This window comes from Microcaecilia unicolor, chromosome 7 (genome assembly GCF_901765095.1).
Source record: "Microcaecilia unicolor chromosome 7, aMicUni1.1, whole genome shotgun sequence".
In the NCBI taxonomy this organism is placed as follows: Eukaryota; Metazoa; Chordata; class Amphibia; order Gymnophiona; family Siphonopidae; genus Microcaecilia; species Microcaecilia unicolor.
The window spans coordinates 105,823,868-105,851,363 of NC_044037.1; the positions used below are offsets into that span (position 1 = coordinate 105,823,868).

Genomic DNA, 27,496 nt, shown 5'->3' on the forward strand with positions numbered 1-27,496 from the left:
CAGGTTTTTTCCTGCCGTCATCTACTATGTTACTATCAGGCTCATTTTCAAAGCACTTAGCCTCCCAAAGTTCCATAGAAACCTATGGAACTTAGCCTCCCAAAGTGCTTTGAAAATATGCCTCTAAGTGTCTTCTTCCCACCTGGTTTGAGAAGTGCTGTGCTACATCCCACACATTTCTGGACTAATTTGGTAGAAGGAAATTTTGGTCTTAATGGATATTTTTCTTTCCTTGAGTCCAGACGGACCAATACCGATACCCGCACTGACTTCCTTGAGCTAATACTAGGCTCCTTTGTCATGCAAGTCTGAGTTGTGATAGGAAGAAAGGAATCATGGTTCTTTGAGGGCAGGTTTCCCTTAAGGTATCTCACCGTGAATGAAGCAAGGAGCTAGTTTTGTGGTAGCTTTTGATTCAGATCATACTGAGAAGATATGGCTTTGCAGTGACTAATTTAGGGCAGCATACACAGCTCTTCAGTCTGTGTCTATCTGCCAGTTGGTGAGCATAACCCCACACATTCTGTACTGGTCTGTTTATGAATCAAGGAAAGAAAATTATCTGATAAGACACATTTTTCCATATACCTGTGCTATAGAATTATGCTTTCTGTAACAAATTTGATGTTTATTTTATTTATTAGGATTTATTTACTGCCTTTTTGAAGGAATTCACTCAAGGCGCGGTGTACAGTAAGAATAGATTAATCATGAGCAGTAGACAATTACAGCAGTAAATATATTCAAAAACAAAACAAAGTATGGCATGGTATACTGTTTACAATGTCAACACAATACGAAATAGAACATTATAATTGATAGTGAAGGGTAAAGCAAAGATGTAACATATAGATAAGTAAGAAAGTAGGAAGAGTTAGAAAGTAAGGTGGTTGATTTAAAGAAAGTTGCACATGAGGTCAGAGAAATGGTTAAATATTATCTCCGCTAGGGTAGGAGTGGATAAACATGTCCTGCTGCAGTATATGCAGCCTGAGTCACTCCTTGTGTGTGTGAGTGAGACTAACGAGTTAGTTACTTCTTCCATTAAAGGGCCTGCTTGAAGAGCCAAGCTTTCATCAGCTTCCTGAAGTAAAGATAGTCTTGTGTTAAGCGCATCCTTTCAAGCAATGTGAGGGCTACTCTGGAGAAGGCTCGCTTGCGGGTATCACATTGTGTAATGTCTTTTGGAGAGGGTGTGGTTAGTGAAAGTTCTTGGGAGAACCTTAGTGTCCTTGGCGGTGTGTGGAGGATCATCCTATTTTTCAGGTACTCGGGGCCATTTCCTTTCAGGGCCTTGAAGATCAGACATAGAGTTTTAAATTTAGCCCTGTATTGTACTGGTAGCCAATGAAGTTTTAGCAAAAATTGTGTGATATGGTCACGTCGCTTGCAACCTTCTATGAGTCTTGCTGCTGCATTCTGAATCAACTGGAGCTGTTGCAGGCCCTTTGTAGTCAGACCATTGTATAGTGCATTGCAGTAATCTAGTCTTGATGTTATCATGGCATGTACAACTGGGATAAGATTTACCTTCTCGATGTAAGGAGAGAGGCAGCGTAGCTGTCGCAAATAGTAGAAGCAGCTCTTGAAGGTTGCTTGAATTTGGGGAATCTGAGTAAGTGTTGAATCTAACTGTATTCCAAGGTTCCTAACTTGTGATTTGAGGGGGAGTTCATACTTCCCAAAAGGGATTTTGATGTCAGATATGTATCCGCTTGTGTTAGGGACCCAGAGAAGCTCGGTTTTACTTGGGTTCAGGCAAAGTTTGTTGTGTTTAGCCCATTCTTGAATTGATGGTAGACAGGTAATCGGTTTATTCAAGGCTGTAGGTAAGTCAGGTACAATGGGTATGAGTAGCTGCACATTATCCGCATAGATATAGAACTGAGTGTCCATTGACCGAATCAGCTCAGCTGGTGGCTTGAGGTAGATATTGAGCAGAATAGGTGACAGTATCGATCCTTGTGGTACCCCGCAGGTCAGTGTCCATGGTGGTGATGAGTTGCTGCCAAACATTATGGATTGTTGCCTGTCTGATAGGTAGGATCTGAACCAAGCAAGTACTGTTCCATTGATACCTGTTTCTGTCAGTCATGCTAGCATGGTATCATGATCCACAGGGATGTTATCTAATTATTTAAAGTAATCAAAATGCTAAAATAATAATGTAGAATTGCTTTCATTAAAACAATTACTTAACAGCTTTGAGATCCCAATATATACATTTTACTTTGTGTAGCACACTTGGCTCATAGTTCACAAATTTGAACTCTGCTTATAATGTATTTACTTGGAGTTAATATGCTGCCTGTTGTACGCTGGTGCTTCTAATCAGTTTACATATAATATAAAAGCAGGCAAGGAGGGAAAGATAAGGGAGAATGAGTAAAAGAAAAGAAAAAAAATCCAGAATAGCAAGAAAAGCAGAACGTATAAAGTGAATGGAGGATTGTAGTTATGCAGTGGTTAAAAAAGACTGATGGGAGTAGCTGATAGCCATCAAGCATTCTGGAAAAGGCAGACCTTCACCATTTTTTAAATTTCTGCACAAAAAATGGATGGTCCCAAAGAAAATATTTGCATGCATAGCCCATCAAAAATTAGAAGGAACATTGTTCCACTCTATGAACAAGGAAAGAACTAACTTAATACTGTATAAATCATTAGCCATACTGTATTTTGCCTGTGACTTGAGATGCTGGACCTCCTAGACCCTTTAATAATGTTATTTCCATTATGTTACTTCCCATTATTCCAGGACCTGTGGGATAGTTGTGTCCATCAACTAGCAGGTGGAGATAGAGAACTGAAAACTGAGCTAAGACATATCTCTCTTGGCATCCAGTCTGACTCCTCAGTATTCTATCTCCAGCAGGTGAATGGACACACTTTTCAGTCTCTGGTTCTGAGTGATTTGCCCTGGTCCAGTTGGTCAGCTGGTCTCCAGTTGAGCTTTGCCGAGTAGCTTGAATCTGCAGAATCATATCTGGAGGTTTTTAGATTCCTGTCTCTGGTGCCTGTGAATTTTCTTCTTCCCTCCTTTCACCCCTGTTTCCTGTGGAGCTCTCCTCTTCCAGCACAACAACCTTTAAAAAAAAAAAAAAAGCGAAGAAAGTACTGGAGAGCACACGGGACAGAGCATCAAGTCTTGATCCTTTCTCGTCTGGGGTAAGACTTCTGGAGATTGTGAGCTTGGGAGGAGCAGCCGGCAGTAGTAAATCTAACTGAAGTTTGACTCAGAACCTCTTTGGAAGGCTGCAAGTTCTACTTGGTACAAGTGAGGGATTCTGACTCACCACTTGGAACCGTGTTGTGCTGCACTTGTGACAATCAGTGTGAATGGTGACTCCCATAGAAGCAGTGTTCCTGTTGTGGGACGCACCGGCTGGCATCGGGATGTTGCAATGTGTGTTCAAGCCAGGAATCCCGTGGGATGTGGAGGAAATAGTCAGCGACAGCACATCTTCAGATTTGACGCAGCATCCAAGTATGCCGGGGACTTCAGGCTCTGTAGCAGGGAGAGTTCAGGAACGGGTGCCATTTTTTGGGGCCAACTGGCAGTGAGGAACAGCTTCTGTTTGATCACATGCAGAGCACAACCTCTATTTTACTCATTCAGTATTCTCAATGGAGAAGGGTAGATAGTGGGCTTCCACTGGGGTCTGTTCTGGGACCGCTGCTTTTTAACATATTTATAAATGATCTAGAGATGGGAGTAACTAGTGAGGTAATTAAATTTGCTGACTACACAAAGTTATTCAAAGTTATTAAATTGCAAGAGGATTGTGAAAAATTACAAGAGGACCTTACGAGACTGGGAGACTGTGCATCCAAATGGCAGATGACGTTTAATGTGAGCAAGTGCAATGTGATGCATGTGGGAAAGAGGAACCTGAGCTTATAGCTACATGATGCAAGGTTCCACATTAGGAGTCACCGACCAAGGAAGGGATCTAGGTGTCATCACTGATGATACGTTGAAACCCTCTGCTCATTGTGCGGCAGTGGCTAAGAAAGCAAATAGAATGTTAAGTATTACTAGGAAAAGAATGGAAAACAAAAATGAGGACGTTATAATGCCTTTGTATCGCTCCATGGTGCGACCGCACCTCAAATACTGTGTGCAATTCTGGTCAACACATCTCAAAAAAGATATAGTGGAATTCGAAAAGGTACAGAGAAGGGCGACAAAAATGATAATGGGGAAGAGACAACTTCCCTATGAGGAAAGGCTAAAGTGGCTAGGGCTCTTCAGCTTGGAGAAAAGATGGCTGAGGGGAGATATGATAGAGGTCCTATAAAATAATGAGTGGAATGGAACAGGTAATTTAAAATAAATCAGGAAAATATTTCTTCATTCAACATATAATTAAACTCTGAAATTTGTTGCCAGAAAATGTGGTAAAAGCAGTTAGCTTAGCAAGGTTTAAAAAAGGTTTGGATGACTTCCTAAAAGAAAAGTCCATATGCCATTATTAAAGTGGACTTGGGGAAATTTCACTCCTTATGTCTAGGATAAGCAACATAAAGTGTATTGTACTGTTTTGGGATCTTACCAGATACTTGTAACCTGGATTGGCCACTGTTAGAAACAGGATGCTGGGCTTGATGGGCCTTCAGTGTGTCCCAGTATGGAACACTTATTATGTTGTTGTGTTCAGAGGAGCTATCGTTGAAGGAGCCGTTCAAGGATGGGAGCTCCCTCCTGTGGAGAGGGATGATCCGAAAGTACTGAGGTTGTTTCATAAAGAGGAGCTTAGTACTCTTATTTCTGAGGCCCTGGCGGTGCTTTCCATTGAGGAGCCTTCTGTTAATCATTGTTGGGAGTTCCATCTTCATAGATCATGAGGGGGCTTAGGCATTCCTGATGCATCCAGACATTCAGGACCTGATTACAGCAGAATGGGAAGACCCATGACTCACCTCTGCAATTCTGGAGGAGAAAGATAAATTGCAGCTTTCCAGGGTGGACTCCCTTGTTAGGTGGTGAGTAAGAAGACCACCTTGTTTGTGAAAGGGGGCATTGCTGTAAAAGACCTACAGGATAGGAAGCTGGAAGGTTCACTGAAACAAGTCTTTGAAGTGGCTTATTCGGGCCTTCAAGTTACAGTATGCAGCTTGTTCGTGGCAAGAGCATGCCTGACGTGGCATCAGCAGTCGGAAATACAAGATGGGTACTATAACGCCCTGCTGGAAGCAGGGTTGGCCTACTTGGTGGATGCTGTTTATAACATGTTACGACTTGTAGTATGTCTTTGGCTGTCATGGCACATCGGCAGCTGCGGTTGTGTCATTGGGCAGAGGATGCAGTGTCAAGTCAGATCTATTTAAACTGCTCTTTCCAGGGCAAATGGCTATATGGAGAACTTGAATCTCTGTAACTTGATGAAAGAACTGGTGAAAACTAAGCCATAGGAATTGCTGGAGGATAAGCTGACAGCCTCTGGTCATCCGTCTTCAGGGGGCTTTTGATCTCTGTTTTGAGACAGCAAATGGTACCAGCCTAGTCGTCAGCAATATGATCAGAAGTCTCGCTTTCAGACACGCCAATCTTCCTTTTGTAGGAAGAGGAGGTCCTTTCAATCAGGTAGAGTACCCGTGCCTCCTGATCTGCAGAATGATGTGAGGCTGGTCCACTCTTCTCTCCCTGCAGTAGGAGGATGTCTTTAGAAGTTTCAGGAGGAGTGGGCTAAAATCATAGTTGGCGTTCTCCCACCTGCTCGCTTCTTTCTTCTTGCAATCTCCTTGTCAAAAGGGAACCAAGGGTGGTCAAGGTTCAGGCCACCATAGATTCCTTGCTAGTTCTCCGGGCAATTGTTCCAGTTTCCCAGGCCAAACAGGGACAAGGCAGATACTCTGTTCACTTCGCTGTGCCAAAGAAGGAAGGCACCTTTCGTCCAGTTTTAGATCTCAAAGTCTAAACCATTGCTTCTGAGTGTCACGCTTTCTCATGGAAACATTAAGAGTAGTTGTAGTCTCAATTCAAGCGGGATAATTTCTCACAGCCCTCGATGTCAAGGAGGCCCACTTGCACATATCCATATGGCTGCCAACTGCAGAGGTTTCTACATTTTGCGGTGCTGGGCTGTCTCTTCCATTTCAGGGCTTTGCCCTTTGGCCTTACCATGGTACCAAGAACGTTTACCAAGATTATGGTGGTGGTAGTGGTCTTCCTTCAGCATCAGGGACTCAGAGTTCACCCATATCTCGACGGCTGGCTCATTCATACATCGCTTATTCATGCAGCGCAGTGGTGACAGACAAAGTTGTCCATCTTTCATTGAGTTGGGTGATCAATTTCAATAAGAGCAGAGTAACTTCATCACAGACTGGAGTATCTTGGTATTCTATTCAACACTGCAAGGGAGGAGAGTATCTTCTCATGGAATGCAGGAGGTCAAAGGTGATTCAACAGATTTTTGTCTTCTCAGTCAAGACAGGCCCAGGTTCGGGGGTCAATGATGGTGACAAAGTGGTGTCATGGGCAAGGGCTCATATGCAGCCGTTACAGGAGTCTTTTCTCAACTGCTGGTCTCCAGTGTCACAGACCATCTTCCTTGTATGTTTGTTGCTAGAAAGGGAGTATGCAGTGATGGTTGTTGCCCAGGAATTTGACCGTCTGAGCTCCTTTTCCGATAACACAATGGGAGATGGTGACGCCAGCAAGTGAGGTTGGAGAGCTTATTACAAGTTCCATCTGGCACAGGACACCTAGATGGAACAGGATTCTCAGTGTTTGGTAAATCGCTTGAAGCTCAGAGCAGTGCAGAATGCCTTTCACAACTTTGCTCCCTTTCTGGTGGGGGCCCTGGTCTGAGTCTTCTCTGACAGTGGCTTTTATCAACAAACAAGGCGGGACCCACAGCCGTCCAATGGTGTTGGTGGAGGTGGCCTCCCTCATGAGTTTAGCATAGAAAAATTCTTCTCTGTCGGCAGTTCACATTACTGGGTCCAGGATTGTACAGGCGTACTTTCTCAGCAGACAGTCCTTGGAACTATCCAGCCAAAGTTTTCAGCCTATAGTAGACTGACGGGGTTCTCCACTTTTGGACTTGTCAACGAAAAGAATGCTAGGTGGCCAAGTTCTTCAGCCATTAGAAAGAACTGGGTTCAATGGGGATCAATGCCGTACTGCAGCCCTGGCTGGAGACGCATCTACTGTATGTCTTCCCTACTTGACCCTATGGTAGGCCGTTCGTTGGAATGGATCGCATTGCACTGGGTTGAATAATTCTCACAGCCCTGAATTGGCCGCGGAGGCCATGGTATGTGGACTTGATTTGACTGCTGGATGGGGATCCTCAACATCTTCCGCAGGTACAGGGCCAACTGAAAAGCAAGGTCCGGTGCTCATGGAGTATCCGTGCCCTTTTGGTCTTATGGCTTGGCCATTGAAAAGGCTCGGATGAGATGAAAAGGTTATTCTGATTCGATCATTTCTACCTTGTTTCAGGCTCAAATGCTGTACATCCATGGCGTTTGCGAGATCCTGTCCAGCAGACAGGATCTGGACCGAATTTGAACTATTATCAGAGGACCTCATCTCTAAAACGCTCAAGAGATTCGCCAAATCCCAATGCAAACTAGATATCTGCCCAAACAACCTCATGAAATCAGCCCCTCAACAATTCATAATAGACCTAACTAACCACATGAATTTCATGCTACAAAACGGACTTTTCCCAAAAGAAAAAGGAAACATTCTACTCACCCCAGTACCCAAAGACACAAAGAAAAACACAAGCGAAATAACAAACTACAGACCAGTAGCATCTATACCATTAACAACTAAAATAACCGAAGGGATGGTTACCAAACAACTCACAAACTACCTCAACAAGTTCTCCATACTACATGACTCCCAATCAGGATTCCGGTCAAATCATAGCACAGAAACAGTGTTAATTACCCTAATGACCAAATTCAAACAAATGATTGCAACCTGCACCAATATACTCCTGCTACAATTTGACATATCAAGTGCCTTTGATATGGTAGACCACGAAATCCTATTACACATTCTCGAATACTTTGGCATCGGAGGCAATGTTCTAAACTGGTTCAAGGGGTTCTTAACCTCACGTTCATATCAAGTCACATCAAACTCAACTACGTCAGCTGCATGGACACCTGATTGTGGAGTACCGCAAGGATCCCCCCTCTCACCAACTATTTTCAATCTAATGATGACCCCCCTGGCAAAACTTTTATCTAACCATAACCTTAATCCATATATATATGCCGATGATGTAACGATATATATTCCATTCAAAAAAGACATCAATGAAATCTCTAACGAAATCAGCCAAAGTCTACACATCATGAACACCTGGGCAGATGCATTCTAACTGAAACTGAATACAGAAAAAACTCAATGCCTCATACTTACCTCCCAATACAACACGAATAAATTTACCGCCATCAACACACCTACACTAAATCTGCCAATCTCAGAAACTTTAAAAATCTTTGGAGTCACTATCGACCGCCACCTAACTCTCGAGACTCATGCGAACAACACAACAAAAAAAATGTTCTACTCCATGTGGAAACTAAAAAGAATTAGACCATTCTTTCCAAGATCTGTCTTCCGCAGTCTAGTGCAATCACTCGTACTCAGTCACCTGGACTATTGCAACTCATTATACGCAGGATGCAAAGAACAAATACTGAAGAAACTTCAAACAGCCCAGAATACAGCAGCCAGACTCATCTTCGGAAAACCAAAATACGAAAGTGCAAAACCCTTACGGGAGAAACTACACTGGCTACCACTCAAGGAACGCATCACTTTTAAAGTATGCACCTTAGTCCACAAAATCATTCACGGTGAAGCCCCTGCATACATGTCCGACCTAATTGACCTGCCACCCAGAAACGCTAAAAGATCGTCCCGAACCTTCCTCAATCTCCATTTCCCTAAGTGCAAAGGCATAAAATACAAAGTACTGCACGGATCGACTTTCGCATACATGAGCACACAATTCTGGAATACACTACCACGCAGCCTGAAAACGATCTACGAACTGACCGACTTTCGCAAACTACTAAAGACTTATCTCTTCGAGAAAATCTACGACAAGGATCAAAACACATGAAGCCCATACAATCTCATAGACATGCACCAATACACTCTCTGAAATCTCTTCTCCCGCGCTCTCACCACTCTTAAACCCTACCCACAGATAAAATTGTCAGACCTCCCTGTTCCCTTGATACTGTTTTGTCCCCCTCTCAACTCACCACTGTTATATTCCACTGTTCTATTCCCTAATAATATCCTGAATTTACTCTGTCTTATATAACTCTTCACAAAGTAACCCATAATTGTACTGCAACCAATTGTACTTCCATCATTTACAACGTATTGTAAGCCACACTGAGCCCGCAAATAGGTGGGAAAATGTGGGATACAAATGCAAATAAATAAATAAATAAATTCAAAGGCAGGTGTTCTGAGTGTGGATTTTCTCCCTTCTCTGCTCGTATCGCGCATGTCCTAGCTTTTCTCTAAGCAGGTCTTCAGAAAGGATTGGCTTGTTTCTGTACAAGTTCAGGTTGAGGCTTTGGCCTGTTTCAGGGGCCAACTACAGAAGACGTCTGTTGTGTCTCACCCGGATATCGTTTGTTTCTTGTGGGAAGTGGGCCGCTTACAGCCTCCCTTTTGTATGCCATGTCCAGAGGGAACCTTTAGACTCTTCAGAAGCCTCCTTTAGACTCTTCAGAAGCCTCCTTTTGAGCTACTCCAGAAAGCCTCAATGAAAGATCTTACGCTAAAGACAGCGTTCTTGGTAGTTGTTGAGTTGGCACATAGGGTTTCAGAGTTTCAGGCTCTCGCGTCAGGATCCCTTTCTCTGCTTTTTGGAAATGGGGCATCTCCCTTTGCATGGTTCCTTCTTTTCTTCCAAAAGTGGTATCAACATTTTATCTCAACCAGTCTGTGGAGCTTCCGTCATTTCACAGAGAGGATGAGGAGATTCAATATTCTTCCTCGAAGCTTCTTGATGTTATGTTTATTCAAATTTGTTTGAATCGCCTTTTTAAACAAATAAAGCAATTTACAAAATAATTCATTAAAAGCACAAAAAACAAGAAAAGAACGCCAAAAAATATATAGGAAAGAAACAATCACCAAGAATAAATAAAATAAAATTACATAACTACTAGTTCTGCATAGTCCTCAGGCTCCCCAACCCGTAAATGCAGACACATCTTAAACCATTGAAAAAAATGTGCATAGAGTCCTCATTAGATACCTGGAAGTTACAAATGAGTTTCTTAAATCGAACAGACTGTGCTTTTTGGTAAACAGAGGCTTGGCCTCATGGCTTCCAAGCCTAGAATTGCTAGATGGCTGAAAGAGACTATCGCATCAGCTTATTTGCTTGCAGGGAAGCAGGCTCCTCAGGCCTTGCTGTCTCATTCTATGAGGTGTACAGCAACATCCTGGGTGGAGACTACCTTACTTTCTCCGTCTTATATTTTTCAAGACAGTGACATGATCAATGTTGCATACTTTTGCCAAGCACTACAGGGTGGACATTGTGGTGTGCTCAGAAGCCAATTGTGGGGCTTCAGTCCTCAGGACAGCTGCACCAGGATCTCACCTGTTCTGGGGATTGCTTTTAAACATTCCACAGGTTCTGGAATAGTGGGAAGCAACGTAATGGAAAGAGAAATTAGGTTTTACCTAATAATCTTCTTTCCATTAGTCTTTCCCACTATTCTAGAGGCCCGCCCGAGGTTTCTGAGATGTTTAGTTGGTTCTAGGTAATGGGTCAAATAACGACTGTCACCTTGCATAGTTCTTCCTGTATAGCTCTTGTTCTCTACAAGTTGTCCCGAGATGAGAGGTCCACACGTTTGCTTGTATGGTTAGGGTTGTTTAAGGTTGTTGTGTTTATTCTGAGTTTATTCTTACTGCATGTTTATGCAACTCCTGAGGAGCTAGACTGGATGCTAAGAGAGAGATGTCTAAGCTCAGTTTTTAGTTTTCCATCTCCATCTGCTGGTTGATGGACATAACTATCCCACAGGTGTTGGAATAGTAAGAAGGACTAATGGAAAGAAAATTATCAGGTAAGACCTAATTTCTCCTCCCCACCCTTCTGCTGTTTTTCAGGATGGCCCCAGAAGTAATCTTGGCTATGGATGAAGGACAGTATGATGGAAAAGTTGATGTGTGGTCCCTTGGAATCACTACCATTGAACTAGGTATCAGTAATCTCAACTCTTAAAACAGCAGCAAGAACTACATAGAAGGACTGTATATTGCTGTAAGACATCTACCATGAAATAGTAGGTGGCACTGTGTTAGAGTAAGGAGAGTCTGTTAAGGCTTAGCATCCTTAAAATATAGGTAATTGACTCTCGCTACCTAGTCTGTTTGCCTGTCTTTCTCTTTTATGTCTTTCTATGTGTTTATTGCCTTCTCCTCCACTCACAGCTGAAAGGAAGCCTCCCCTGTTCAACATGAATGCTATGAGTGCCTTATACCACATTGCTCAAAATGAATCCCCGGTGCTCCAGTCCAACCATTGGTAAGTCACCCTTCTGGAATTTACAGAGAATGCCCAATAACAGTGCTCCTCAACTCTCTCCTGGAGGTACCCCTGTCCAGTCGGGTTTTCAGGATTACCACAATGAATATGCATATGAGAGATTTGATTACAGCATGTCTCCAGTATATGCAAATTTATCTCATGCATATTCATTCTGGTAATCCTGAAAATCTGACTGGCTAGGTGTGCCTCCTGGAGAGAGTTGAGAAGAATTGCCCCATAAAATAGAGGCAAAGAGGGTGTTTTTTATTTTTTTTTTTGCATTCATATGTTGAGTGCTGCCTATATATTGGATTGCTCAGTGACTTCCAGTTTACATCTTTCATAATAGTGAGGAAGGGTAGAAAACTCAGGATATCTTCTTTCCTATATAGATATTTCCAGGTTTTTTTTTGTCCTACAGAACCCATCCAGAACTTGTGGGTTATGCTCTCCAACCAGCAGATGGACACAGAACCTGAAGAGCTGTGATCTCAGCCCTATTTTAGTCACTGTGCAGTCATATTTCCCCAGTATTCTCTGTCTCTAACAGATGACGGCTAACATCCCTTATCAGATGTCCTAGGCTACTGTGATGGCTCCTGGACCTGGCTGGAGAGTTGGTAATGTTGGTAGAGTGGATGGAGAAGAATCTTGGTCCCCTTGGTAGACTCCACACCTGAGGGGATACCCAGAGGAGTTCATGTTCCTCTCCATCTTTCAACTCAGTTGATCAGGAGTTGATTGTTCCCACCACTCCTCTGATATCCAGGAAAAAAAAGTAAAGCAGGCAATTTTTGGAGGTTCTGTGAGGCTGCAGAACATAGACTCCTGTCCAGTGGCTGAAGAATTGAAGAAGTGTCGGAGCAGTGGCCAGGAGAGAGCTCCAGTAGTGTCTGCACCCCCTCCCCCTTCCCACTGGCTGTGCTAGGGACAGTACACTGGGGAGAAGAGCTGCTTTCAGCAGGGCAGGGTCAGGAGTGGCATAGGCTGAGTGAGGTCCCGGGGGGGGGGGGGGGGGGGAGTGTTTAGGGTCTGCCTGAACCTGACATCAGACTGGACCATGAGGTGGTTCTAGTGCAGCCTGGAGAGGTCGCTTCTGCAACATGAGCCAGCTGCACATTAAGGGCCAAAGTTGGTGGAGCTGATTGCTGTGGCTGAAAGTCCCATGGTCTGGAAGCAAGCTGCTTCTCTGATGTAGACAGAGGAGCAGCGTGGTGTCATGGAGCAGGCTTAAACCTGCAGCTGGCAATTAGGGCTCCTCCAAAAAAATAAAATTACTGATGGAGACTGTAAAGTGCTGCTCCCAGTGTTGGAGATGACACAGCACTCTTCATCTGTCTTTTCAACCTGTTAGGGGTTGTTCCTGTTGGGTTCAGGGATGAGAGAGACAGTGGACAAATTTTCAGTGTGGATGGGGTGGCCGAAGGAGCTTCTCTGCTGTAGGAACTGGGTTTCCCCTGTGCTGGAACATCAGAAGGGTCAGTGCAGCAGACCCCTTCCTCAGTGGGTTCAGGTGTCAGCATGAAAGAATTAGCAGGGCCCGGTTGATTTATCTCCCAGGTTCATCGTCATGCAACAGAAATGCCTTATGGAACTGAAGTCACAGGGTTCTGCAAAGCTCCTGGCTCGGCAGTAGTGTAGCCAGACATCAAATTTTGGGTGGGCCTAGGGGAAATGGGTGGGCATGGAATATCTTCTCCATCTCTGACCCCCCCCCCCCCCCCCAAATCTTGTCCCTTCCCTAACCCACCTGGCACTCCAAACTCACTTAAAAAAATAAATACATGAGCTGGTGAGGATCTCTAAGCTGAAGATCTCCTGATGCCAAGAACTGCACAGAAACTGAGCATGCACAGGTTGCCAGCATTGGTGGAGGAGGAACGCTGCCACTAATTGCCTAGCTTGGCAGCAGTAAGTTCTGAGCGTCTTTGGAGAAGGTCTTTAACTGGCAGGACAAGCATACACTGTTGCTAGGAGGGCATGAGCCACTGCTGCCTCAATGGAATCACCACTTCAGACAAAGAGGGTGAAGCTGATGGACTTAAGTTGCCTTGGCACATTTGTCCAGACCAAAAGTGTTGATGTCATCTCAGAAGCTTTTCCCTTCTTGGGAGTTCCACTAATTGTTAGTCACTGAAACGGTAGCGTTTCAGGTCATTAGGGGAGTCAGAAAAAAAATCAGCATGGCAAAAAGGTTGGAAAAAGTCTGCAGAAGTATGGTAGTCACTTTATTGGAGGATTGCCCAACATAGCCACATTTTGGCTAACGTCTTCATCAGGGGGCATATATTGCTGTTTAAATAAAAACATAGATACTTCATCACAACAACTAAGCAATAACAGATGAATATTATCATACTGCATATACAGAATCATACTATTAACATGCCCTGTGGAGGTTTGGCCTTCTCCCTTTTTTGTTGTTGAAAGTATAAAAATTAAATAAAATAACGCAAATGAGTAATTCCTTGTCAAGTGGACCAGGGGTCCCCACCTCACCATCTCAGATTTTGATGAAATTTGGTACATAGTTTCTTTTTGATAAAAAACTAAGTTGTGCAAAAGTTTAGTTCAAAAGACTAAAAATTGGAGGTTCTAGGGGACCTCAAGTAAAGGGTTGCAAAATGTCGCCTGAGCAAAAATGACATTTTGGGCCAACTTCCAGAAGCTGTAAAACTGGAAGTTTTAGTAGTACAACGGGGATATTTGGAGAACCTGCACTACTTTTAGGGCTTAATGAACTGGCAAAACCCCATGTTCCTAGTCCTCTTACTATTTGAATGGTTTAGGCTCAAACTTTGCCAAAAAAACAGCAAAAATCAATTTACAGCGATGTTGAGGCTGCTGTAGTTTCTAAACTAGTTGGCCTTTCAGGTTGATTTTTGGTAGGTGTACTAAATGCACGGCTGTAATGAGGCATTCCAATTTGCAGCACTTTCCTTCAAGTGGTTGAAAAATTATAAGCTTTCAAAGTTGGTATAAAAAGCATTTTTGCCCATTTTGGGCTATCTTTGATGCCCTTGATCTCCAGTGGGATAGCTTCAATATTCTTTCTTTTAGCACCATTAGAAAGAGCAGATTTCCTTCTATCAGAATATGTAGTTTTCATGTTGGAGTCTCTTCATATAAGGATTGCAAAAATGCCCTCAAATGTTTGCGGGCAGCAGCCTGTGATTTCTTCACTACACCCTTGATACAAGTGTAGTAAAAGTGATTCTTCTTTCAAAAAGCACCAATTTTTTAAAATAAAGAACACATTATGTTATAAAACTGTATTCAAGAAAACTAAAAAACAGGAATGTTTTTTAGGATGTGGAAGGATGAGGCCAGGTTTCATAACAGGTTTAAAGAAAACTGTAGTCAGTTAGGATGACCGACTTGGCCAATTATGATTGGTGGACCCTGTTGCAAGGCGTCTGAGTGTCTGTTGCTGGTGTTTCTTCACCCTTGCTACAGTTTGACCTCTTAGTGAACTGTAGGCATCAAAGTAAGCCTAGCAACAGACACTCAGGAGCCAGGAGGTACCAGAAGCATACAATTGGGCAATGAAACAAACAATTCTGCCTTGCAACAGGGTTCACCAATCATAATTGGCCAAGTCTAACTGGCTAAAGAAGTTTTCTTTAAACATTATGTTATAAAACTGTGTTCAAGTAAACTAAAAAACAGGGTGGAAACCATTGTATACATACTTCTTGTTGAAGAAACTCGCACCTGCACCGACAGGCTCATTTATATTGAATTAAATGCCACAAATGAAGATATTAATCACTTTAGACTGAAGTAAAATTTAACCCATTGAAAACCTGATTGCAAGAATAAATGCGTTTGTTGAACTGATGCTAATGGTCATCAATGGATCCAGAAAGATCAGATGAATTTACACTTTGCTCAGTTGGCTGTTCAAGTACATCAGAGTGTCATTTACTGACATACAATAAAAATAAAGGTTTGAAATTAATTGAAGAGCTTCTGCCTGATCAACAGAAGTTGTTACAAGAGCGTTCTGGTCAACTTTTCGATGCTGGATCAACTATTTGCCTTCATCATGAATCCTTACTGTTGAAAAAGTTTGAATTTTTGCAAAGAACCTGCTGTAACCCATTTTCCAAAGGTGGTCATAATGCAAAAAGGGGCTTAAGAGTGCTGGATGACACACTGGCAGCCCAGCTAAAGGCCTTAACAAGCAAAATATTTGTGCCGGGTCAGAAACTATGTCCATCTTGTCGAAAAGACGTCAGTAACAGAGCTGCTGATTCTTTATCATCATCAACAACAGCAGATGATGAACACAGTGACATTTCTGGCAAGTTGAACACAAGTTTGACATCTCTTGGTATTTCTCCATTAAAGTTCAAAAAAGTCAGCAAGCGTGATGTACGAGGCTACACCAAGCGCAAAATCAGGCGAGTGCAAAATACTTTGAGTCATCATCTTGCAGTTGCTGGTGGCTTAGACTTAAATGAGTTTGAAACTCAACCTTCTACCAGTCAGAAATGTGACAAATGTTCTGATTATGATGACCTGCTAAACGAGTTGAAAAACAAAGTCCAAGTTTCAGCAAATCATGCAGAAAAACTGCGAATACTAACTTTAGCACCAAACAGCTGGTCTATTGAAAGAACTGCCTCAGAATTCATGGTTTCAACTAGAATGGTTAAAAAAGCAAGAAATCTGAAATCAGTTTGTGGAATTCTGGCAAAACCAGACAAGAAGAAAGGTAAAGTTTTACCAGAAGAAACAGAAAAAAAAAAATTCTTGGCTTTTTTGAAGATGATGAATTCAGTAGACTGTGCCCAGGGAAAAAAGATTTTGTCCCTGTCAGAACTGGCACTGAAAAAATTCAAATGCAAAAGCGCTTGCTGCTTAGCAATCTAAAAGAAATGTATGTTGCATATCATACTCGAAATGGGCCAGAAGTGGGTTTTTCCAAATTTTGTGAGCTAAGGCCAAAATGGTGTGTCACTGTTGGCTCATGTGGTATGCATTCAGTGTGTGTTTGTGTCATTCATCAAAATGTGAAGCTTATGCTTGCTGGAAGCCATCTGCTGAACGAAGATTACAAAGCACTGATGGCTAAAACTGTGTGCAATTTGGAATGCAAAGAATGCATGCTTCACAGGTATGAAATATGTCCAGGTAAAGATGTGCTTGAAAATTACCTGACAGAAGTGTTCAGTGATGCTGACCCAGGTGAAACAATCGAGTTTAAGCAGTGGGTTCATACAGATCGCACCACACTGGAGACCAAACAGATGTATGTTGATGATTTTGTATCTGAGCTTGCATTGAAAGTTTCAAACCTGTCAATTCACCATTACATTTCCAAACATCAGACACAATACTTAAAAACTATTAAAGAAAACCTAAATCCTTGTGAAATTGTTGTTCTCTTGGACTTTGCTGAAAACTACTCCTTTATTGTCCAAGATGCTGTTCAAGGTTTCCACTGGGAAAACAGTCAAGCTACACTGCATCCATTTGTTGTGTACTTCCGTGACGCTTCAAGTGAAATTCAGTGCATAAGTGTTTGCATAATAAGTGACAGCTTGCGGCATGATATAGTTGCTGTACATGAATTCTTGGAAAAATTAATCGCGTTCTTGAAAAGCAAAATTGGAGAAATAAAATATGTAACATACTTTAGTGATGGCTCAGCTGCACAATACAAGAACTTCAAAAACTTTGCCAACTTGTGCTATCATCAAACAGAATTTGGAATAAGTGCACAGTGGAATTTCTTTGGCACAAGCCATGGCAAGTCACCATGTGATGCCATAGGTGGTACAACAAAGCGACTAGCTGCTCAGGCTAGTTTGCAATGACCTAAAAATAGCCAAATTCTCACAGCACAAGGCTTGTTTGAATTTTGTGATCAAAAAATAAATAAAATCAAGTTGATTTTTGTTTCCCAGGATGAAATTGAATCTTCAAGATCTGCACAAGAGGAAAGATTCAGTAAAGCTTCCACAGTTGCTGGAACTCGTGAAAATCACCAGTTTATTCCCATTGACGTGAACCAAATTTCAGTCAGTAGAGTGTCAAATGATTCCTCCTCATTTGTTGTCAAACTTTGTCAGTCAGATGACCCAGTGAGTGTACCTGGCATAAATGTGTCTCAACTTCAGCCTGGGCAGTATGTTGCCTGTGTTTATGACAACAAATGGTGGATTGGCAATATCTGTGACACATCATTTGAAGAACATGATGCCTTGGTCAACTTTATGCATCCATGCGGGCCTGCACGATCATTTCATTGGCCTAGCAGAAGAGATTCTTGTTGGATTTCTGAAAGCATATTCTAGCAGTTCTTCCAGTACCAGCAACTGCAGCACTTGGACGACAGTATACATTTCCAGAAACAGCAGTGAAACTTATCAGTGAAAAATTCTTGTCACTTCAGCACTGAGGGTTTACTTGGGAACCATTAAGACACCCCCATTAGGCTTGAGAAACTAGGCAAAGACAACCAAATGAGGCTTGGGAACCTCAAGTAAGATGCCCACCTTCAGGCTTGGGAACCTGTGCCAAGTGGCTGGACTTGCCTGGCTATCGGGCATGACCTCTTGGCGATGAGGTTGCCACTTCCTATTGAATTGGTAGTGGCGTAGCCACCATGGACCAACGCATGCTTAAAGCAACTGAGTGACTTATACAGCAATTAGAAACATCGATGGGCCCTATATCCGTTTCATCTATCATTCAACAATACTGGCCAAAAAACACTTTTTTTGCAATCCTTATATGGAGAGACTCCAAATTGAAAACTACATATTCTGATAGAAGGAAATCTGCTCTTTCTAATGGTGCTAAAAGAAAAAATATTGAAGCTGTCCCACTGGAGATCAAGGGCATCAAAGATAGCCCAAAATGGGCAAAAATGCTTTTTATACCAACTTTGAACGCTTATAATTTTTCAACCACTTGAAGGAAAGTGCTGCAAATTGGAATGCCTCATTACAGCCGTGCATTTAGTACACCTACCAAAAATCAACCTAAAAGGCCAACTAGTTTAGAAACTACAGCAGCCTCAACATCGCTGTAAATTGATTTTTGCTGTTTTTTTGGCAAAGTTTGAGCCTAAACCATTCAAAAAGTAAGAGGACTAGGAACATGGGGTTTTGCCAGTTCATTAAGCCCTAAAAGTAGTGCAGGTTCTCCAAATATCCCCCTTGTACTACTAAAACGTCCAGTTTTACAGCTTCTGGAAGTTGGCCCAAAATGTCATTTTTGCTCAGGCGACATTTTGCAACCCTTTACTTGAGGTCCCCTAGAACCTCCAATTTTTAGTCTTTTGAACTAAACTTTTGCACAGCTTAGTTTTTTATCATAAAGAAACTATGTACCAAATTTCATCAAAATCTGAGATGGTGAGGTGGGGACGACCTTTAAAATTGGTCCACTTGACACAGAATGACTCAAATATGAACCAACAACATATGTGTAATTCACTTCCTATGCAGTAAAAAAACAAGGGAACAAAATACAAAAAAATTAAGTAAACCCCAAAAAATGTAGTTTAAAAATAATTTCTACAGTGCTGTCACCTAATTCACAAGGAAACCTCATTAAATCAATTTCAAACAAACATGACCTCAAATCTCCCGATAGGGACCAAAACTAAAGGTAATGAAAATGTTCCACTATCACAAATAGGAATCGGGTATTATCGTTGAGCAAAAATAGAATGAAGGGAGAAAAAAGAATCAGCACAAAAAACTCTCATAATAAGGAGAAAAATTACTGATTCAGAAAAACCCCTTCCACATTACATATAAGAATAAGGTGCAAGCACATGCAAAACTATATATGAATCTAATGTGTAAAAAGCCATCCATATACAAAAAATAAAAACTTGCCCACAATAGAACCCCCTCCAAGCAAGCAAGCTCACTGCCTGTATAATGAAGGAAAGATCAAAACAATCAACAAATATAGAAAGTGGGGAAAAAACAAAAAATGCAAGGGGCAACACACATCCCCCCCCCCCCCCCCCCCCAAAAAAAAAAAAAGAAATCACTTAGCTGAAGAAGACTCTATTCCTCTAGAAGTCCCCCCAGTTCTAGTTTAAAAGCTGCTGTTATCTCCTTTTTAAAAGTTAGCGCCAGCAGCCTGTTTCCATCCTGGTTAAGGTGGAGCCCATACTTTAGCAAAAGTCTCCCCCTTTCCCAGAATGTTGCCTGGTTCCTAACAAATCTAAATCCCTCATCCCTGCACCATTGTCTCAGCCACGCATTGAGGCTTTGGAGCTCTGTCTGCCTTTTGGGTCCTGCATTTGGAACGGGGAGCATCTCTGAAAATGCTACCCTGGAGGATCTGGACTTCAGCTTCTTACCTAAGAGTCTAAATTTGGTTTCCAGAACCTCCCTCCCACATTTTCCTATGTCATTGGTATCCACATGTACCCAGACAGCTTGCTCCTCCTCAGCACTATCTAAGATCCTGTGTAGGTAACAGGTGAGATCTGCCACCTTCACACCAGGCAGGCAAATGACTAGGCGATCCTCACATCCACCAGCCATCCAGCTATATATATGCCTAATAATCAAATCACCAATTATAAATGCTGTCCTAACCCTTTCTGCCTAGGCAGAAGTTCTCGGAGACATATCCTCGGTGCGAGAGGATAGTGCTTCCCTTGGTGGGCAGGTCTTGGCTACAGGAGTACTTCCAACTAGAGAATGACATAGGGACACAGTTTGGTCCCATCCCCTTGGGTTCTGTGTCCATCCCCACCCCTCCACCTAGGTTCTGTCTCTGTCCCCACTCCGTCCCCGCATGTTCTGTCCCTGTCCCCTCCCCGGCCCTGTGGGCTCTGTCCTCATCTGCAGAAGCCTCGAACACTTATGATTATATATTTAAATAGGGCAGGGATTGCAGCTCTTCAGGTTCTCTATCTGCTGGTTGGCAAGCATAATCCACACGTTCTGGACTGGTCTGGTTAGACTCGAGGGAAGAAAATTATCAGGTTAAAACCAATTTTTTTTGTGTATTGGCATCATTAGGCAAAGCTGTCGATGCTTGGTGATGGATACACATTTCTATTGTAATCTGCAGTAACTGAATGTGTTAAAAAAATGTGCCTGATGGAAGCTGGGGAGCTGCACACAGAGATATATCCTGTAGAGATTAATTCCTGCAAAGCAGTTATTCATAAGAGTTGCAAGAGGAATGGGTAGTTTTAGAGGTGGTATTTGTCTTTTGGGAATTTCTACCTGTATCTGTTTCCATTTTCTTTCAGGTCTGAATACATCCGTAACTTTGTAGATTCCTGCCTACAAAAGATCCCCCAGGATCGTCCCACCTCAGACACACTATTAAAGGTTTGTAAAGGATGGGAAAACATCTCTTCCACTGATTCTTAGGACGAGTCAGTTTTATCTCCCTTTTCTCCCAGTTTACTCACTTGGAAGCAGTATTGCTTCTCCCCTCATCTGGAATGCAGGACAGCTTCCTCGGAGATCTCAGGTATATGTTACCAGAGCAGTCATCTTTAGAGATAACCATGTGCCTCTCTGGTGTGTAATAATGAGATGTGCTGGGAGAATGGTGAAATCTTTAGAAAAACCAGTAGAAGGAAAAGCTGATGACAGTTGTTTTCTATTTCCTTCAGCACCGCTTTCTGCTTCGTGAACGCCCCCAAACAGTGATCATGGACCTCATCCAGCGCACAAAGGATGCTGTACGGGAGCTGGACAACCTGCAGTATCGCAAGATGAAGAAGATTCTCTTCCAGGAGGCTCAGAATGGGCCCAATGCTGAGGTGCCAGAAGAGGAGGAGGTGAGAAGCATGGACAAGAAGAATTTTGAGAAGGGTTGAAGAGCTTACAATAAGGTTTAGGGATCTGAGTGAATGGTGAAGCTTGAGTGCTCCCTTTCAGTTGTATGGCCAACTCTATTTCTTTCCTTTTTTTTTCTCTTGCCGTCCTGCAGGAGGTAGAACAATTCTTACAGCATACCGGAACAATCAACAGCATGGAGAGTAGTCACTCGGTACCCAGCATGTCAATCAGTGCCAGCAGCCAGAGCAGCAGTGTCAACAGCCTGGCTGATGCCTCAGATGACAGTGGTGAGATGGCCATGATGCAGGAGGGCGAGCACACAGTCACCTCTAACAGCTCTGTCATTCACCGTCTGCCGGTATGCACACAAAATGGGGAGATTTGTGCTTTTGACCAGCTGATATGATTCAGCACAACTGGAGTGAGAAGTTCAGGATCCAGTGTCTAATTCTTGATATTGTCAATATGATGCGAACACCAGTAATGGGGGGAAATATGCAGCTCAGAACCAGAGTAGTCCTGTGCCTCATGAGCAGTAATCGCAAGGATTAATACAAAGAAAGAAAGAGAAATCCATCTTTTTAACAAGACAACTGATTAGGTGGTGACATTGTTAGGAGGAGATCAGTAGATATTTATTTTTATTTATTTGGATTTTGCTCACACCTTTTTCAGTAGCTCAAGGTGGATTAGATTCAGGTACACTGAATATTTCTCTGTCCCAGGAGGGCTCACAATCTAAGTTTGTACCTGAGGCAATGGAGGGTTAAGTGACTTGCCCAAGATCACAAGGAGAAGCAGTGGGATTTGAACCGGCCACCTCCTGAATTTCAAGACCGGTGCTCTAACCACTAGGCCACTCCTCCACTCCCAAAGTTCCTCAGAATTGTTTTAAAAATGTTTCATTACACCAACTTCATCTATATTTGTGGCAGGGATCCCTGGTGTTCTCTGAAACCATTCCAGGTTTTGCAGTATGTTTCTGTTTTAAGAGTTTTTAGCAAATAATCCATAGCACTCCATTTTTCCATGTGGAATTTTTTGTTATAAACCTTGGGAAGGGAAAGATGTAGGCCTGATTTGTTTTGGAAGTTTCTGAAAGCATGGCTTTTTGTTTGTAGGGATTTTTAAAAAATACCTTTCTCTCCCTCAGGGCCATGACAACCTCTACGATGATCCATACCAACCAGAGATAGAGCCCCAGCAGTCATCATCTGCCTCTCGCCGACGGGCCTATTGCCGCAACCGGGACCACTTTGCCACTATTCGTACTGCCTCATTGGTGAGCCCTGCTGGATTATGGGAAAAGCATGCTGAGAAAGGGGTCATTTTGTTCCTAAATTGTCTCATGGGTTAAGAGCTGGTAGTAACTGTGGAATTTGTACCTAGGTTTGCAGGAATCACCATGTGGTGCTAGATGATTTCATTGTGTGAGTTTCAGCAGCAATGAGAATGGAAATTGGGTCTGCTTGTACCACAGAAGTGATTTCTCCACTGTTTCTCATAGGTGACGCGTCAGATCCAGGAACATGAGCAGGACTCAGCTTTAAGAGAGCAGATGACAGGCTACAAGCGAATGCGGCGGCAGCACCAGAAACAGCTGATGGCACTAGAGAACAAGCTAAAGGCAGAGTTGGATGAGCATCAGCTGCGGCTGGATAAGGAGCTGGAGGCCCACCGCAGCAACTTCAGTGCTGAAGCTGACAAACTCTCAAAGAAGCACCAGGCCATCTTTGAGAAAGAGGTAAGGGTTCACTTAGCTCAGGTCTCTTTGCCATGTCAGCAAAAGCTGCCAGTGTCATTCACAGTATGTTATGTCTGTGTTGCTGAATACACTTTAGAAGGCCTGGACACTCCACAGAAGACTCTTACATAAGTGCTCTGAAAGCTGCTTGCTCTTTCTCCACACCATCTCGTGCACTTTTGTCGTTACACACTCAACCACATTATCTCCTTTTTCTGTGCTTCTTTGATTGTATTGACTTTGAGTGTAATTGTTCCATGCTGTTAGTACCTGCATGTGAGATTTCCATGAACTGCCATTAACATTCTGTCTCTCTTGCTTTCTTTTTTCTGTGTTGCTGTCTGCCTCTTCATTTTTGTCTGATGCTCTCTGCATCTCACCTCCATGTTTCTTTCTCTCTCTCTCTCTCTCTCTCTCTCTCTCTCTCTCTCTCTCTCTCTCTCTCTCTCTCTCTCTCTTGCATTTCTGTTTCTTGACTTTTCTCCTGACTTGTCATCCTTTCTCAAAAGACCAAGGCAGCTATGGTAGAGGAGAAGAAGTTCCAACAGCATATCCTGGGACAGCAGAAGAAAGAGCTCACCAATCTGCTGGAGTCTCAGAAACGGCAATACAAAATGCGCAAAGAGCAACTTAAAGAGGTAATCCAAGAGGAGGAATACTAACAAATGGGAGGAAACAATGCCTTAACAACTGTAGTATGGATGGAGAAGATCTGGTCCATTTATACCACAGAGAAGATGCCATGACTTTTGCAATGGGAGGGGGTGCCTCACATATTAAAAAAAAAAAAAAAAGAACAGTGAATGTGCTGTGCTGCTTATATTGTTTGGTGGTAGAGAGCAGAGAATTCCTCATTTTTTGATTAGGGGAGGAGGGAGCTTCCATGTATTTTATTTATTTATTTATATATTAGGAATTTGCCACATTTTTAAAGGAATTCACTCAAGGTGGTTTACAATAAGAATAAATCAAACTTGAGCAATAGACAATTACAGCAGTAAAAATATTCAAATAATACATAGTATACTACTTGTGTCAACACAATACGTAATTGACAGTGTAGGGTATAAGCAAAGATGGAACATATAGATAGGTAAGAGTAAGGAGTTAGAAAGTAAGGTGACTAATTTAAAGAAAGGTGCACATGAGGTCAGCGAGATGGTTAAATATTATCTCAGGGTAGGAGTGGATAAAAAATTTATGTAGGGGAACACACCCTCTCTTGGAATAGATGGGATGGTAGTGGGTTATGTGCTTTTTTTTTTTTTTTTAACAGATTTCACCAGTCACACATGTAGGTCACATGACCATACTTGTTGCCAGATGCATATGAACTTCCACTGCTTTATGGAAAAGTCAGAGGCCTTTCACCGTGCATTCATGATATTTCCCATAGTTTCTTTCTTCTACTTCAGAATTGTTGGTTTCTCTTCATAAAGATATGTGCATACATACAATTTTCTTTATAAATAGATATATAAAACACACACAGCTTTTTTAATGAGTGGAGGGAATGCTGAGGACCTGCTGCAGCACAAACTGCAGCTTAGGCACAAAGAAAGACTTGCCTTAAGATGTGGAGGTTTATATGTACAGAATTGAGCCTGGTTACGTACCATATATTGTGACTGATGTCAAAACACCTGTCACAGAGGAACAACATTTGCTTTTCTTACCCACTTTTCTACTCGTGTTAGGAGCTGCATGAGAACCAGAGCACACCAAAGCGAGAAAAGCAGGAGTGGCTACTGCGACAGAAGGAAAGCATGCAGCACTACCAAGCTGAAGAAGAGGCCAATTTGTTGCGCCGTCAGCGCCAGTACCTCGAGCTGCAGTGCCGCCAGTACAAGCGAAAGATGCTGCTGGCTCGCCACAATCTAGACCAGGACCTGCTGCGGGAGGTGTGTCTAGGGCAAGAGCAGGGATACTGGATTGGAGACAACAAATTTACCCCAATATCAATAAATGCATATCCTGGTGGTGGTCTGTCACTGAATATTCAGTTGATCATGCGGAAATTTCCATGGTCTGTCACTGAATATTCAGTTGATCATGTGGAAATTTCTATGCACTGATGTTTCGGTCAATTTAGATGCCTTGTTTTTGGTATCTCTTTATACCAAACATCTAAACTAAAATATCTTGCATAGATAAGTTATTCTCAGGCATGCTGGGAAAGCCGTTCATACACTGGTGATGACATCCAACGATGCCATGAATAGATTAACTCCCCTAGGGCTCAAAAAATCCTGGAAAGGTTTTTCTGAGCATGTGTTTGCCACTGCCCACCTGTTACCACTCTGATGCATTTTCCAGTTGTAGTCAGGTTCATCCGAGAGAGGAAGGCCGGGTGGGTTTGTGTGGATAACTTATCCTGCTATCCATGAAGAACACCCATTACAGGTAAGTAACCTCACTTTCTCCACGGATAAACAGAATGAGTCAGTCACACACTAATGGTTTCCAGGCACAGGGCTATAGAGGGATATTATGTGGAAGAGCATGTATTCACTCTTTACAGCCTGTGTGGCATGCTGTGGTAGGATGAAGCTGTGTAGAAGAGGCCAAGTACAGGGATAAATTCAACCTTATGATGATTCCTCTGGCTAAATCCCTTTCCAAACCCTTTTATCTATGCCGACGATGTTACCATATTTATTTCCAACAACCTGAAAGTCCTTGGAGTTACATTGGATAAACATCTATCCCTTGACGACCATGCAACATCCATCACAAAGAAAATGTTCAACATGATGTTGAAAAGTGTGAAACCTTATCTCCCCTAGAATACCTTCCGCAACTTGTTACAATCCACTGTACTCACCCATGCTGATTACTGTAATAGTATGTTGGATGTAAGGCCCAAATCATGAAAAAACTTCAAACAGCCCAGAATACGGCAGCTAGACTTATTTATGGGAAGCCTAGCTTCAAAAGTGCAACACCCCTCAGTATGAAACTTCATTGGCTCTCTATTAGAGAACGAGTTAACTTTAAGGCCATCACACTAATCCACAAAATCATCCATGGAGTATCACCAAGTTACATGGTCAGTCTATTAAACCTTCTGACCAAAAACATGTCTACATCTTCACGATCATACCTTAACCTGTACCTTCCCAATTGCAAAGGACTAAAATACAAAACCTACCATGCATCTGACTTCCCCTACTTGGGATCCCAAGTCTGGAATGCTTTACCCAGATACATTCGGTCAATTAGTGAATATCTTCCCTTTAGGAAACTATTGAAAACCCATCTATTCAAGCAGGTTTACCCGAACGACTTGACCTATCATAAGCAAACATAAGCAACCCATCTACTTATCGGTTCATCTAATCATTAATAACAATGACTCAGATATTATCTCCTACCAACCTTCTTACCCTCCATGCTCTTCCTTAACTTCTCCTTTATCGCTCCACCTCATTACCTGTTCCTATCCTTTCACTCATACCTCTTTTATCCCATTTACTCTTTGTTCATTGTCCCATCACATACATCCTTGTTGATTTTGATACTACAGATTGTATTCTCTTGTTACTATGTAAGCCGCATTGAGCCTGCGATGAGCGGGAAAGCGCAGGGTACAAATGTAATAAATAAATGGGTACAGCAGTGGAGGCTGCCTTGAAGCACAAATGGGAGGTGAGCTTTGGTAAGAAATTAAGGGAAAAAATGTATTGCTGAGGGCCATATGTCACTGTTTACCAGAAAATATGTACTAAAAACAAATAAGTCAACATTTAGAAGTCAAACCGAATAACATGGAACAACCAAGATATCAGAATAGGTCAGGCCAGAGTAATAGCTACAGGAGGTGTATTATGTCAGGATCAGATTATGAAATTGTAAGAATAGCCATACTGGGTCAGACCAATGGTTCATCTAGCTCAGTATCCTGCTTCCAACCGTGGCCAATCTAGGTCACAAGTATCTCACAGAAACCCAGATAGTAGCATCATTCCATGCTACCAGTCCCAGGGCCAGCAGTGTCTTTCCCCATATCTATCTCAATAGCAGACTATGGACTTTTCCTCCAGGAACTTGTCCAACCCTTTTTTTTATATCCAGATATGCTAACCTCTGTTACCACATACTCTGGCAATGAGTTCCAGAGCCTATTCTTTGAGTGAAAAAATATTTCCTCCTATTTGTTTTAAAAGTATTTCTATGTAATTTCAGTGAGTGTCCCCTGGTCTTTGTACTTTTTGAAAGAGTGAAAAATTGATTGACTTTTACCTGTTCTACACCATTCAGGATTTTGTAGACCTTGGTCATACCGACCTCCCCCCCCCCCCCCCCCCCCCCCCCCAGCTGTCTCTTTTCCAAGCTGAAGAAGAGCTCGAACCTCTTTAGCCTTTTCTCATATGAGAGGAGTTCCATCCCATTTATCAATTTGGTTAATCTTCTTTGACCTTTTCTAA

General features: G+C 42.5%; 1 protein-coding gene across 6 annotated transcripts in view; it reads left to right on the plus strand.

The window, feature by feature from the left end:
* The window catches only part of TAOK2 (TAO kinase 2), a 247,963-nt gene that overhangs the window by 149,403 nt on the left and 71,064 nt on the right, over window positions 1-27,496 (plus strand). For all 6 annotated transcript variants that reach the window (XM_030208780.1, XM_030208781.1, XM_030208775.1 and 3 more), the window contains 9 exons: window positions 11,123-11,214; window positions 11,447-11,540; window positions 20,785-20,866; window positions 21,157-21,324; window positions 21,477-21,683; window positions 22,479-22,607; window positions 22,833-23,069; window positions 23,579-23,707; window positions 24,767-24,970. In XM_030208780.1, coding sequence (XP_030064640.1) covers window positions 11,123-11,214; window positions 11,447-11,540; window positions 20,785-20,866; window positions 21,157-21,324; window positions 21,477-21,683; window positions 22,479-22,607; window positions 22,833-23,069; window positions 23,579-23,707; window positions 24,767-24,970 — 1,342 coding nt within the window. The remainder of the gene's footprint in view (window positions 1-11,122; window positions 11,215-11,446; window positions 11,541-20,784; window positions 20,867-21,156; window positions 21,325-21,476; window positions 21,684-22,478; window positions 22,608-22,832; window positions 23,070-23,578; window positions 23,708-24,766; window positions 24,971-27,496) is intronic.